General features: G+C 46.0%; 1 protein-coding gene across 2 annotated transcripts in view; it reads right to left on the bottom strand.

Annotated features, from left to right (window-relative positions):
• LOC110518266 (zinc finger protein 407) overlaps positions 1 to 15,059 on the bottom strand; it is a 188,288-nt gene that overhangs the window by 40,232 nt on the left and 132,997 nt on the right. For both annotated transcript variants that reach the window (XM_036973835.1, XM_036973836.1), the window contains exon 8: positions 9,871 to 10,049. In XM_036973835.1, the coding sequence (XP_036829730.1) occupies positions 9,871 to 10,049 (179 nt within the window). The remainder of the gene's footprint in view (positions 1 to 9,870; positions 10,050 to 15,059) is intronic.

Raw genomic sequence — 15,059 nt, 5'->3', positions numbered from 1 at the left:
GGATGGAGAGCATTTGTGAACAGCAGTTTTCAGTTCTTTCCACAGATTCTCGATTGGATTCAGGTCTGGACTTTGACTTGGCCATTCTAACACCTGGATATGTTTATTTTTGAACCATTCCATTGTAGATTTTGCTTTATGTTTTGGATCATTGTCTTGTTGGAAGACAAATCTCCGCCCCAGTCTCAGGACTTTTGCAGACTCCATCAGGTTTTCTTCCAGAATGGTCCTGTATTTGGCTCCATCCATCTTCCCATCAATTTTAACCATCTTCCCTGTCCCTGCTGAAGAAAAGCAGGCCCAAACCATGATGCTGCCACCACCATGTTTGACAGTGGGGATGGTGTGTTCAGCTGTGTTGCTTTTACGCCAAACATAACATTTTGCATTGTTGCAAAGTTCAATTTTGGTTTCATCTGACCAGAGCACCTTCTTCCACATGTTTGGTGTGTCTCCCAGGTGGCTTGTGGCAAACTTTAAACAACACTTTTTATGGATATCTTTAAGAAATGGCTTTCTTCTTGCCACTCTTCCATAAAGGCCAGATTTGTGCAATATACGACTGATTGTTGTCCTATGGACAGAGTCTCCCACCTCAGCTGTAGATCTCTGCAGTTCATCCAGAGTGATCATGGGCCTCTTGGCTGCATCTCTGATCAGTCTTCTCCTTGTATGAGCTGAAAGTTTAGAGGGACGGCCAGGTCTTGGTAGATTTGCAGTGGTCTGATACTCCTTCCATTTCAATATTATCGCTTGCACAGTGCTCCTTGGGATGTTTAAAGCTTGGGAAATCTTTTTGTATCCAAATCCGGCTTTAAACTTCTTCACAACAGTATCTCGGACCTGCCTGGTGTGTTTCTTGTTCTTCATGATGCTCTCTGCGCTTTTAACAGACCTCTGAGACTATCACAGTGCAGGTGCACTTATACGGAGACTTGATTACACACAGGTGGATTGTATTTATCATCATTAGTCATTTAGGTCAACAATGGATCATTCAGAGATCCTCACTGAACTTCTGGAGAGAGTTTGCTGCACTGAAAGTAAAGGGGCTGAATAATTTTGCACGCCCAATTTTTCAGTTTTTGATTTGTTAAAAAAGTTTGAAATATCCAATAAATGTCGTAAATGGGGGATAGGAGGGTGTGTGTATGGGGATGGGAGGGTGTGTGTGTGGGAGATAGGAGGGTGTATGTGTATGGGGATAGGAGGGTGTGTGTGGGGGAGATAGGAGGGTGTATGTGTATGGGAGATAGGAGGGTGTATGTGTATGGGGATAGGGATAGGAGGGTGTGTGTGTGGGGGATACGAGGGTGTGTGTATGGGGGAAAGGAGGGTGTATGTGTATGGGGATAGGGATAGGAGGGTGTGTGTGTGGGGGATACGAGGGTGTGTGTATGGGGGAAAGGAGTGTGTGTGTGTATGGGGGATAGGAGAGTGTGTGTATGGGGGATAGGAGTGTGTGTGTGTGTGTGTGTGTGTGTGGGAGATAGGAGGGTGTGTGTGTATGGGGATAGGAGGGTGTGTGTGTGTGTGTGGGAGATAGGAGGGTGTGTGTGGGAGATAGGAGGGTGTATGTGTATGGTGGATAGGAGGGTGTATGTGTATGGGGATAGGAGGGTGTGTGTGTGGGAGATAGGAGGGTGTGTGTGTATGGGGATAGGAGGGTGTGTGTGTGGGAGATAGGAGGGTGTATGTGTATGGGGATAGGAGGGTGTGTGTGTGTGTGAGATAGGAGGGTGTATGTGTATGGGAGATAGGAGGGTGTATGTGTATGGGAAATAGGAGGGTGTATGTGTATGGGAAATAGGAGGGTGTATGTGTGTGGGAAATAGGATGGTGTATGTATATGGGAGATAGGATGGTGTATGTATGGGAGATAGGAGGGTGTATGTAAGAGGGATGGATTCTCTGAACCTTGTGGACACAGATGAGACAGAAGAGTGTCACATCCATAGTCACCCTGCTTAACATAATGTCCCACCAAGCAGTGACTGGGGCTCGCCTCCTTGAACTGGTTATGCCCCTATCTCATTCCCCCTTTCTCTCCCTCTCTCTGACTCTCGTTTTAAGCAGGTCATACATACGTGTATCTCTGTGTGAGTGGTATGGCTTCGGCTTATAGCTGTCTGTCTTCCTGTCTGTCTTCCTGTCTGTCTGTCTGCCTGTCTGTCTATGCATGAGTATGTGTGTCCGAATTTTCAGCCACAGGGAAATAGATGCTTAGCGAATGTGTCTTTTAAACACACACATACGAAAGCGCACACACACACACACACATACACACAAACTCACCCTCCTTGCCCCAAACCCCATCCCTACTCTTTATCCAGCCCCACTACTCTGGAGTCTCTTCAGGTTATGGAGTCCAGCCCCAATACTCTGGAGTCTGTTCAGGTTATGGAGTTCAGCCCAATACTCTGGAGTCTGTTCAGGTTATGGAGTCCAGCCCCAATACTCTGGAGTCTGTTCAGGTTATGGAGTTCAGCCCCAATACTCTGGAGTCTGTTCAGGTTATGGAGTCCAGCCCCAATACTCTGGAGTCTCTTCAGGTTATGGAGTCCAGCCCCAATACTCTGGAGTCTGCCCTGATAGACACACAGTCTGAGGCATATAGCCCAACTAGCGAACCACGCTGAAATCTCTCATTAAAAATGCACAGACTCCAGAAACAATTTTTTTGTTATTCATCCCCCCTTCTTTTCACAGGTGTCAAGAGAGATTTCATGGCCTGTGCCTGTGTGTGGATTTGTCACACCCCTTTTTAGTGCTAATTTGCCCTTTTAGGTTTAATCTCTCTGTGAGTGGCTTTCCTCACCCTTTAATTAGGCTACGGGGAACCGAAACCAACACCATACACACACACACAGAGACACAGGGGCATGCATGCACACACACACAAGACACTCTGCTATTGTTCTCTATGGGCTCCTTTCACACACAGCTCTAGTCACTTACACAGGACTGAGACAAAAAGAGAGAACAAGACAGTGCCATAGATACAGTCAGTGGGGAGAAAGAGAGAGAGAGAGCATGTGTGTGTGGGCGTGTGTGAAAGACAGAGAGAATGTTAAACTTTCACTCCTCCCTTCCCTGTCTTACAATTCTCTCTCTCTCTCTCTCTCTCTCTCTCTCTCTCTCTCTCGCTCTCTCTCGCTCTCTCTCATTCTCTCTCTCTCTCTCTCATTACAAAATTAGCCAAACAAAGCCTGAGCACTATAAAGGAAAATACAATAACAGAGGCGCTCGTTATGTGGAAATAAGAGGACACTTAATTGGGGTCTGATAGCCTAATAGGCAGCACTCTGATTACCAAGTGCTGCACATTGGGTCAAATTAGCCCAGTGATGAGCAGCCAGGGGATTCAATTATGTTGGGAGAACAAAAAGATACGCAGTGAAAGCTCCTAACAGGGAGCACCGTAACAAGAAACATGGGACTCTGTTTTTTTTTTTTTTAAATGGCAATTGGTCTGTTGGTTGGGAAGTAAGACCAAAACGTTCATGGATAGAACAGGAAGCCAATAAGCAGCCATGTTTTTATTACCATCACCGGTCCGGGGGCCTCGTTCAGGTGAATATAACGTTACAAGAATGTTTAGATAGACAGAAATGTGTGGTGTAGAACAGATATAGAATAGGTGAAAAGGTCTAGAACAGTCATTTTGGAAACACTTACAATAAGGGCTGTGTTTAGTGTAGGCTTTACCCTGGCGTGACGTTTTGATAACCATGTAAATCTCTCTCGGACAAGTTGACTTCACCTCTATTTACTCTCAGAATCAAACATGTTAATTAGCATCAAAGTAGACATCATACAAGACTACGAATCCCTGCAAGCTCCTTGCAAGGCATCGCTAGCTGACACCTTTTTGTTTAATTGACAATTTATTAATTGACAACATTAGATAGTTAATACCGAGATTCCTACCTTTACTTCGATTCGTCAGATGGCATTTGTAGTTCTTTATGATTTTTCTTTTGGGGGGGGGGGGGGGGGGGGGGGGGTCACCTTTTCCTAAAGAGGTTTACACTGTTAGCAAAATGTCACGCCCGGGTAAAACACAGCCCTTCTTAAAATGTTTTCAAAATCCCCTATAGGAAAAATAAATAGTTAAAAAACAATTGGAACCATTTCCTTGTTTGACCCTTAGGTTTTATGGGTATTATGACTCATACTGTGGTACTCTATTGAAGTCGACATTTTAAACGGTTAAAGTAAGGGTTAAGGTTAGAGTTAAGGTTAGGGTGAAAGGTTATAGGGTAGGGACGTCCCAAGGATCCCGGGTAGCACTAACCGGTAGAATAGGAGGATTGTGTAAGCTGTGTTCATCACATTTCCATCTGCAACGTCCTAGAATGTTTGTCTTCTGAGCGTGGCCCATGTAAAAAAAAAACTCTCATGTCTTATCGCTACATAGATCGGATAGGTGCAGTGAAATGTGTTGTTTTACAGGGTCAATAATAATACGCTGCCACAGGGGCAAATGATGGTTAAGGCCCTTGCTCAAGGGCACATACAGATTTTTCAATTTGTTGCCCCGGTTATTCGAACCAGTGACCTTTTGGTTAATGCCCCAACGATCTAACCTCTAGGTTACCTGACACCCCATGTAGATTCTCTCGAGCTGAAGGTCAAGGGCTCCAGTACTGACGGGGGTTAATGGTTAGGGGAGAGATAGAGGAAGTGTGTTTCACTCCACTCCATTCCCCCAGACAGAGAGCAACACGTGGTGTTATAAGGCTTGTGTTGACCGAGTCAAAAGGGGGACCGGTGCGAGACGGACACAATCGCAAACCAATACTCCGCTCTACCACAATCCCTCTCTCTCTCTGTCCCTCCCTCTCTAACTCCCTCTCTATATCGCTCTATCCCCCTCCCTCTCTCTCTCATTAGCCCCCACCCTCTCATCTTTTTCTGCCCATCGCTGTTGGTAGGCAGGCAGACTGAGGCCTAGTGGTAAAGGCAGCTCTGTCTACTGTCTATAGCAGTGTCTGTAGCGAGGGGAGATGGGCGACTGAATAATGGAGAAGGTCTTATAGGAGCCGGCTGGTCCCAATATCCAACGCCCCGTGCCGGGAGAGAGGTGCCTCTTGGGAAACACCCCTGTAGCTGTCACTCACACCACACGGAGGAGGGTGTCTGTGTGTGTTTGAGTATGTGTGTCTGTGTGTGTTTGAATGTGTGTGCCTGTGTGTGTCTGTGTGTGTTTGAGTATGTATGCCTGCGTGTGTTTGAATGTGTGTGTCTGTGTGTGTTTTCAGACAAGGCCCCGTCATCCCCAGGCACACACCAGAGAAAGGCAGACACACACTTCTCTGACCCTTATAGTACACACTGTGACCTTTCCATCATCCAATCATCACTCAGAGCCAAAGTCAGGGGCACGGGGCTTTTGTAATAGTTCACTATATAAGGAATAGTATCATTTCAGAAGTAGCCATGGATAAAAAGAGGGAACCAGTAGCCACTGATTCTATTCTCTACATTCCCTATAGTGCAAATAGGGCTCTAGTCAAAAGTAGTGCACTACATACTAAAAAAAGGGGGTCATTTCAGAAGAAAAGAAAAAAAAAGAAAAACAGAGAGAACCAACCAAGAGCCACTAGTCCCACAGTTTCTCTTACATACATACATAGACCCATAGACTGGGTGTCGGTCTGTCCCCTGAATGGCCACTAAATACCAGGAGAGAGTGACTCTCAGAGTGGAGCGAAGTGGAACAAACAAAGGCCTGTTTGCCGCGGCTGACGTGTGATGAATGCGTCCGTTCATGCTCGTCGGAGCAGGTCATTATGCAGGAAACGCCGGCTTTGCCTAGCCTGAGCGGCCCCTGTGCCCGCATCCGTTTACTGGGCCGCACGCCACCGCATGCGTCGTCTCTCTTCCCAGACCGTTTGGCTTTTCACTCCCACCCGAGCCGTCCCCTGGGGCGCACTCACACTGAGCGGCACTCTTTGCATCTCTGCCGTAACATCTCAATCAGGCCTACTGTAACGTGTGGAGCGTGGGGATGGGGGAGAGTCAACATCCAAATACACAAATAGGCCTCCCAGAGAGGGACTGAGAGAGGGGGGGGGGAAACAATAGAGAGAGAGAGGCAGAGAAGGGAGAGGCAAAGACAAACAAGCGAGTCCCCTGATAGTTGACTAGTCTCTACCGTGCTCTGTCGGAGGGGAGACTCTCTTTCCAGAGCTCATGTCTTGGGTTGCAAAAAACTGTGATGTATTTGCAGGAAGAAAAAAAAAAAAACAGGCCCAAAGAAAGCCAGCAGGGAACCAAAAAGGTGTTCACCACGGGGGAATTCTCCAATTAACACCCAACACGGCAATCAGCCTCAAGCCCTTGCATGCAGGTGTGCTGCACTCACGGTGTGTTTGTGTGAACGCGACGGGAAGGGACAGAGAGACAAAACGACACACTGTCTTCAGAGTTTACTGGGTTTTGTATCCATCTGTTCAGACAACACATTGTATTAACATGCTCCTGATATTGTCTTCACACTGTAAACGCAGGTGCGTTCGTGCCAACGACTACAGACAGAAAGGCAGACGGGGGAACAGTTGAGCTAAGGGTCAAACAGAGACAAAGACACATTGAAAGACCAAGATATACATTTCTGAGCCTTTATAAACGCTGATTTCTTTTCCCTCCCAAACGTCTCGCTGCAACAAGTCTATTGTTAATGTCACAAACTCTCTCTCAGGGTGACGCCAAGTCCCGAGATGTTGGGTTTATTGTCTACGCTTCAAATTGACACAGTTCCACGCCAAACTGAGTGGACCAACTTTATTCCTAGAATAAACACATGCACACACACACACACACACAACAGGGGTGGGATATTTCATTAGATGCTGAAGGGACAGAGAGAGAGAGAAACAGAAAGAGAGAGACAGAAAGAGAGAGCAACGGGGGAACAATACACAGAGTGAGAGAGAAATAGCCATAGAGGGGGAGAGAGAGAGAGAGAAATAGCCATAGAGGAGGAGAGAGAGAGAGAGAGAGAGAGAGAGAAATAGCCATAGAGGAGGAGCGAGAGAGAGAGAGAGAGAAATAGCCATAGAGGAGGAGCGAGAGAGAGAGAGAGAGAGGGAGAGAGAGAGGGAGAGAGCGAGAGCGAGAGATGGGGAGGGTAGAAAGCAAGAAGAAAGGAAGAAAGACGAACTAAAGTAAAACCATTTGAAAACAGTTTTTTTCACTTGCAATATCGCACAACAACAAACACGCATACAAATGAATTTGCCTGATGGTTCAGATACGGTATTAAGATCATCATTTAAGCAGGGGCCCTTTTGCAAACCTCTACAGTTGTCATCGGTCTTGTATTATTAGGGCAAACAAAAACTGAACTAACTAGGAACAATGCCTTGAAGACATGCTGAGGCCGGCCACTAAGTAGCACATCCAGACACATCATTATGAGCCATTTGATTGCCGTGCCCTCCAGATGCGCAATTATCAGTCTAAAATTGGGGAGATTTTTTACAATTAAACAGTGGGATGAAGACCATCTAACAATGCTAATGATGACTTATGACCTGTGTGGGTATGAAAGGGCATTGTATTACGCCACGGTTAGGCATATGGGATGGGACGGGTCGGTGTTTATATACCCTCAGTGCCCTCTTAACCCAGGGTGCATCTGAAATGCTAACCTGTTCTCTATTTAGCGCACTACCTTAAACCAGAGCCTCGAGGCTCTGGTGAAAAGAAGTGCACCGCATCGGGAATAGGGCACCATTTTGGATGAACATTTAGCCAGCCCATTCAGCGACAACTCTGTACTAGACCTTCAGTGGTGAAACAAGGCCCCAGAGGAAGCTAGCCATACGGTATGGTGCTGTTCCTGTAGTCTCTACCATCACCGCTAGCCATGCGACGTCGCAGCGCACATCTCAGAAGCACTGCCACTTCCCTGCGCCCTATCTCTGTGTCCATCTCACGAGGGAGACAATTGTCATTACCATTTCACTTAAAAAACTGCCCTAACCGTATTCTCCTGGTTTCCGTCATATTTTTTTCTAATCATAATTTCCCTCCGCCATCTCTGGCTGGCTCTAATTCCCTCCTCTCTTCCTCCCTCTCTCCCTCCTCCGTTTACAGAGGACCTCTCTTTTCATCCTTGAGAAGGGCTTTAATTCGAAGTGCGACGGCGTTGAATAAAGGGTGAAGAAAAAAGAGAGGCAGAGACGGCACCGAGAGGAGCGCCGCGGACGCCCGAGTGTCAATCAACTGCGGCTGTGAGGGGCCCGTGACTGGGGCTACGGAGGAGAAAGAGAGGAGAGGAGAGAGAGAGAGAGTCTGTGTTTGATCTGTGTCTTTCAAAGGGAAAACAGCAGGAAGGGCCTTCACAGACGATTTGCCTCTCCCTGCCAGCTCCAGCTCCATCCTGACAGAGAGCAATCACAAGCAGGTTAATTCAACATCTACCTTCTTCATCTTTTTTTCCCCCGCTCTCCTTTCTTTTGGTCTCGTTCTGTCGACTCGGATGAAACGTTGCTTCCCTTTTTCAGAGAGCCCCACAAGAGCACTTTAAAACACAAACAGACCTTCTTTCAACCTTCTGTGGGTGTGAGGGTGAAGGGGGGGGGAGTGGTAGTGTGGGGGTTAAGGGTGTCTAGGGGGGTGAGCCAGAGTGTAAGGGAATATGAAGCAGGTATTTTGCCAACCATAACTCTGTGGAAGGCAAAGAGAGGCCGGTGAACAGTCAGCAGATTCAGCACACAGGGACAAAACACAGACCCATCCTGTCTCCATAGAAACTAAAGAAATAAAGCCACAGTGTTTCCTTCTCCATGCTCTATGGCCATGTTCCTCACTCCAGTAATGGTATCCTCTCCTGGCCAACGTCTGTCCTGGTCTGTGTCCCGGGCACTGTTTTTGACCCTGGTCAAAAGGAGTGAAGGAGTGAAGGAAATAGGGAACATGGCACCATTTGGAACGCAGCCTTGGACTGGAGCGGCTAGCTACCCACATGCTTTGCTATCCAGAGGGCACCAGGTCAGAGGGATAACAGGATAAAAGGTGTCCTTTCGGGTTCCAGAGAAGGACATTCAACTCTCTAGATTGGATTTGGGGCCTTCAAGGACACAGGAAGAACACTCAACACAAAAGATAGATCCAATAGAGGACGAACAGATTTGTTCTGGAGGAGGAGGAGGGGGGGTTAGAGGAGGAGGAGGAGGGTGGATGAGGTGGAGGGGGTAGAGGAGGAGGGGGTAGAGGAGGAGGAAGAGGGGGTAGAGAAGGAGGAGGAGGGTGGAGGAGGAGGGGGTAGAGGAGGAGGAGGAGGGTGGAGGAGGAGGAGGGGGTAGAAGAGGAGGGGTAGAGGAGGGGGTAGAGGAAGAGGAAGAGGGTGGAGGAGGAGGAGGGGGTAGAAGAGGAGGGGTAGAGGAGGAGGAGGAGGAGGAGGGGGTAGAGGAGGAGGAGGGTGGAGGGGGTAGAAGAGGAGGAGGAGGGTGGAGGAGGAGGGGGTAGAGGGTGGAGGAGGAGCAACAGGAGGAGGAGGAGCAACAGGAGGCAGAGGAGGAGAAGGAGGAGGGAAGAAGGAGAAGTGATTGGCAGGGCACTGTATTATTACATCCAGCACTGCCTGTCAGTGGCTTTGCAGGCATCACCAAATACAGCAGCTGTCTCTACCTACCATCTACACACACATGATACCACTCCTGTACTCCTGTGGTACTCCTGTGTAGATAGGGGTACTCCTGCCTGTGTGTAGATAGGGGTACTCCTGCCTGTGTGTAGATAGGGGTACTCCTACCTGTGTGTAGATAGGGGTACTCCTACCTGTGTGTAGATAGGGGTACTCCTACCTGTGTGTAGATAGGGGTATTCCTACCTGTGTGTAGATAGGGGTACTCCTACCTGCATGCAGGTAGGCCAGGTCAGGGTTCTCGATGTCGGGGTGATGCTCCTTCAGATGGTTCCTGAAGTCCATGGGGCCGTTGGTGCCGTAGTCACACTTGGGGCAGTTGTACATCTTCACTCCCTCGTGCTTCCCCGTGTGCAGGATGTGCTTTCGGATGTTCTCCGCACAGTTGGATCTGTTGGGAGATGAACAGACAACGATTAAAAAGGAGGAACAGTTGATTCAATTAGAAGATAAAAAGATCAAACAAAGAGTTAAAAAAAAAGACAGGAAGGAGAAGAAGAAAATCCCCCAAACAATCGAGGATGCTCCCCTTGGAAGGCTTCCTGTACTGACGCTTTGGTTTTGTTCTATTGACACTAACAACATGAATCAAGTGGATTGAACGCAAACAATTTAGTGGTGGGGCTGAGGGAGCATGTTTAAGGAGTTTACATATTTGGAGAGACTCTTAAAGCCCCTGTGACAACGCAATACACACAATCCAAAAGGGGGGGGGGGGCAAAGTGGTAAACAATGATAAACAATTCTACAATTTGTGAGATACATTTACATGTTGTGGATGCACTGTTGTCATTTTCACACAGCCCTTGGTACCTCTTGCATGTTGCAGACGTTTCACTCTAGGAGTATGAAACTCCTGCAACAGGGTGAAAGTTAAAAACAAAATTTTTACACCGTATTTCGACGAAGTCTACCGTGTTTGTAATCTCGAAACCCTGACCCAAATCTGGTATCCACTGGCCAGCTACTGGACGTGATTCTGGGCGCTGAGGATTTTCAAAACGGAGCTCAAGTAAAAGTAACACACACACCGACATAACCCCAACCAACAGATACAACGGTTACCACATTATGTAAGCACGTGCAGTGCAGGAGACGCGACACTTTCATTCGCACGCACGCACACACACACACACACACAGCATCATGCGTGATGGATGAGGCACTCGTGCTTGGTCTCGGGCTGACATTCCCGGACAGCATAATATGCAATCCCTTCTCCCTTATCACCTTGGCTGGGACAATAAAGGCTCACGGGTACCATAGCTCACGCCAGGCAAGGGTAGAATTTGCTTTCACTTTTTGCCGAGACACCTCCCTCCATCAAGGGTCTTAGCAGTCCTGCCCCCCCGGCTCCATTTGCTTTACGGGACTTCATAATATAAAGATGTCCTCAGAACTATGCAAAGGACCCGCCCCTTTCTGTGTTTTACACATAAACACATCAAAACACCTGCTGGTGAGTGGTAAAAACGTCCCTCCATGAAGCCAGTTGCGTTGGGTAGGGTCAAATGTGAGGTGTTCTCCTTAGAGGTCCAGGAATGGGACAAGCTCTTTTTCACCGTGCCTTTCGCTGTAGACGTGTCTATCTGTACTCAGTGCAGTAACCGCTTCATTAAGACCCTGGGACAGTGGGTGAGGATTGCCCACAGGGATGTAACTACCCTCCACCTAATGCTAAAACCCATACAGGATAGGCCTCCTCCTTTTTACAGACCGAGACTCCACAACCGAATAACATCAACATCGCAAATGAAGTAAATAACATTTTCAGTAACTTGACAAATCATGGTGTATGGCCGGCCTACAGTGAGTAACGCACACAAACAGGAGCAATAAATACCACCCAGCAAGTAACTATCTGACATTTTCAATTCAGAATTTTCCTCGGCCACTTAAAAGTTATTTCAAAACTTCGCTTCAGATAGAGAAGTCCTCGGTCACCGTCGGGAAAATAATAGGAATAATCATAAATCGTTAACAAAAAACAAAAAAACAAAAAAACATAATATAATTTATATTCAAGACAAATGAACTGATTTCTTATTCCAGGCCAGTGGAATAAATACATCCATTCAGAGTCAGATATGAAAAGGTTCTAAAGAACAGTGTGAGGGTGGGATCCCGGGGGAGCGCTTCTATCTCTCAGATATGGTAATGGCGTAATTGTCATATTAAAACAACATCGTGTGCGTTTAGGAGTCAGCAGGTGTCAGGCTAAAAGAAAGGCCCACACAGTCCTCCGACGATGGCCAATATTAATTAGTCCAACGGCCGCCTTTCAACTCTCTCCACGTCCGTGAGCAGCGACATGGGAATCAACCCCGCTGCCGAGATATCGTCGTGATTCGCTCCGTCTTTTTATTATTTTTCTAAAACATTTCCATATCTTCTTCGTCGACGACTGCATTGGTAATGAGGCTAGTAATTGAGGCTGTTCGTTAGCGGTGGATTTAAAATGTGCGTCTTTGTGTTTCAAGAATGGCGGTAGGCATCTGCGACGGCAAAGAGACGGCCTAGACATCATTAACGCTCATCCACGCCTTGCTCTCCGCCTCTCCCAACACTTCACAGGGTCACCGGCCCCGCGACTCCCACCGCCAGCCGTGAGGCGGGCCTCGAAAGTTAGCGCTACCTCGAATTAGCTCAAAGTAGCTCTTTTCGCAGGCAGGCAGATCGAAAACGTGCATACAGAGGATGCTGATATAAAGTATTAAAGGGAGGATATCAATTATGCCAGTCATGATGCCTTAGTAGCTATAATGAGTGTCTATTCATTGAGAACAATAGTCATAATGTGGTATGGCATGAGGTTTTGGCCTGCAAAATGAGGTACACTGTATATCATTGTAAGATATCCTTTGAGAATGTATATTTTACCTTTATTTAACTAGGCAAGTCAGTTAAGAACAAATTCTTATTTTCAACGACGGCCTAGGAACAGTGGGTTAACTGCCTTGTTTTGGGGCAGAACAACAGATTTGTACCTTGTCGGCTTTGGGATTTGAACTTGCAACCTTTCGGTTACTAGTCCAACGCTCTAACCACTAGGCTACCCTGCCGCCCAGTTATCCCTCTGAAATATGATTGTTAATCATATCTGACAGTAATTCCCTTCATCTTCCAGCCATAATTGTTTGAACTTTCAATAATACAATACAAAATGTTATATTTCACATTCATTTGAGGACAAGGTAAAGAAGTTGCATTGAGGATTTCATAGATGTCAGCGACACATCTACTATTTTATACCAATATAAGATTACACAATATATACTGAACAAAAATATAAACACAACATGTCAAGTGTTGGTTTCATGAGCCGAAATCAATGTTCCCTGAAATGATCCATACACACAAAAAGCGTATTTCTCTCAAATGTCGTGCACACATTTCTTTACATCCCTGTTAGTGAGCATTTCTCCTTTGCCCTGACAGGTGTGGCATATCAAGAAGCTGATTTAACAGCATGATTATTACATAGGTGTACCTTGCGCGGGGGACAATAAACAATAAAAGGCCACTGTGCAGTTCTCACACAACTGATATTTATGTCTGTAATAAATGTATTTTTGGGGAAAAACTCCTTCTAATTGGCTGGGCCTGGCTCCCCAGTCGGTGGGCCTACGCCCTCCGAGGCCCACCCATCTCTGCGCCCCTGTCTAGTCATGTAAAATCCATACATTAGAGCCTAATTTATTTATTTCAAATGACAGATTTCCTTTTATGAACTGTCACTCAGTAGCATTTTTAAAAATGTTGCATGTTGCGTTTATATTTTTTGTCCAGTATAGCAAATGTATTACGATATAATTATAAACATAATAAAATGACAAGTTGTAAGCGTTATAATGGTATATCAAATTCTATATATCATGAGATATCCTGTTCACGGTCAAATGTTGACAGTGTCTTGACTAGCACATCCTTATTTGTGTGAAGTCATTGAACAATTGAGACATTGAGCCATTGGAGGTTTACAAATGTATCCAGGGTGGAAGATTCGGAGCACAGAGTTAGGCCCCTCGTGACTACCTGGTGCCCGTGTTCAATTCCTCCGACACACACGAGGAGCCCAGCAGGGGTTGCGAGCTGCTACCCTCTCCAGCCCCTCCCTCTGCCCTCCGTACCCACGGGGGCCAAAACAAAAATGTTAATTGGTCTTCTAATTTACTGTTTCATTTGCCAGAATCTGTAACGATCATTTGGTATCAGCTAGAGGAGCAGTTGATCCGGTTCCCTCTGTCGCCTCCCCACAGTGCTTTTAACCTGTTAGAGCTCTAGGGGCGCTATTTCATTTTTGGATAAAAAACGTTCCCGTTTTAAGCGCGATATTTTGTCACGAAAATATGCTCGACTATGCATATTCTTGACAGTTTTGGAAAGAAAACACTCTGAAGTTTCAGAATCTGCAAAGATTTTGTCTGTAAGTGCCCCAGAACTCATTCTACAGGCGAAACCAAGATGATGCATCACCCAGGAATTAGCAGAATTTCTGAAGCTCTGTTTTCCATTCTCTCCTTATATGGCTGTGATTGCGCAACGAATGAGCCTACACTTTCTGTCGTTCGCCCAAGGTCTTAGCAGCATTGTGACGTATTTGTAGGCATATCATTGGAAGATTGACCATAAGAGACTACATTTTCCAAGTGTCCGCCTGGTGTCCTGCGTCGAATTCGGTGCGCAATTGCCAGCTGCTTCTACTTTACCATTTGATTCAGGGGAGAAAGCATGTGTCCAAGAACGATGTATCAATGAAGAGATATGTGAAAAACACCTTGATGATTGATTCTAAACAACGTTTGCCATGTTTTCAGTCGATATTATGGAGTTAATTTGGAAAAAAGTTCGCGTTTTGAGGACTGAATTTTCGGATTTTTTTTGGTAGCCAAATGTGATGAATAAAACGGAGCTATTTCTAATACACAAGGAATCTTTTTGGAAAAACTGAGCATCTGCTATCTAACTGAGAGTATCCTCATTGAAAACATCAGAAGTTCTTCAAAGGTAAATGATTTTATTTGAAGGCTTTTATGTTTTTGTTAATGTTGCGTGCTGGATGCTAACGCTAATGCTAACGCTAAATGCTAACGCGAAATGCTAACGCTAGCTAGCTACTTTTACACAAATTATTGTTTTCCTATGGTTGAGAAGCATATTTTGAAAATCTGAGATGACAGTGTTGTTTACAAAAGGCTAAGCTTGAGAGATGGCATATTTATTTCATTTAATTTGCGATTTTCATAAATAGTTAACGTTGTGTTATGCTAATGAGCTTGCTGATAGATTTACACAATCCTGGATACAGGGGTTTTTTCATAGCTAAACGTGACGCAGAAAACGGAGCGATTTGTCCTAAACAAATAATCTTTCAGGAAAAACTGAACATTTGCTATCTGAG

The sequence above is a fragment of the Oncorhynchus mykiss genome, chromosome 3 (genome assembly GCF_013265735.2).
Source record: "Oncorhynchus mykiss isolate Arlee chromosome 3, USDA_OmykA_1.1, whole genome shotgun sequence".
NCBI classification, from domain to species: Eukaryota; Metazoa; Chordata; class Actinopteri; order Salmoniformes; family Salmonidae; genus Oncorhynchus; species Oncorhynchus mykiss.
The sequence above is the reverse complement of the archived record's forward strand: the minus strand, read 5'-3'. Positions and strand labels throughout refer to the sequence as shown.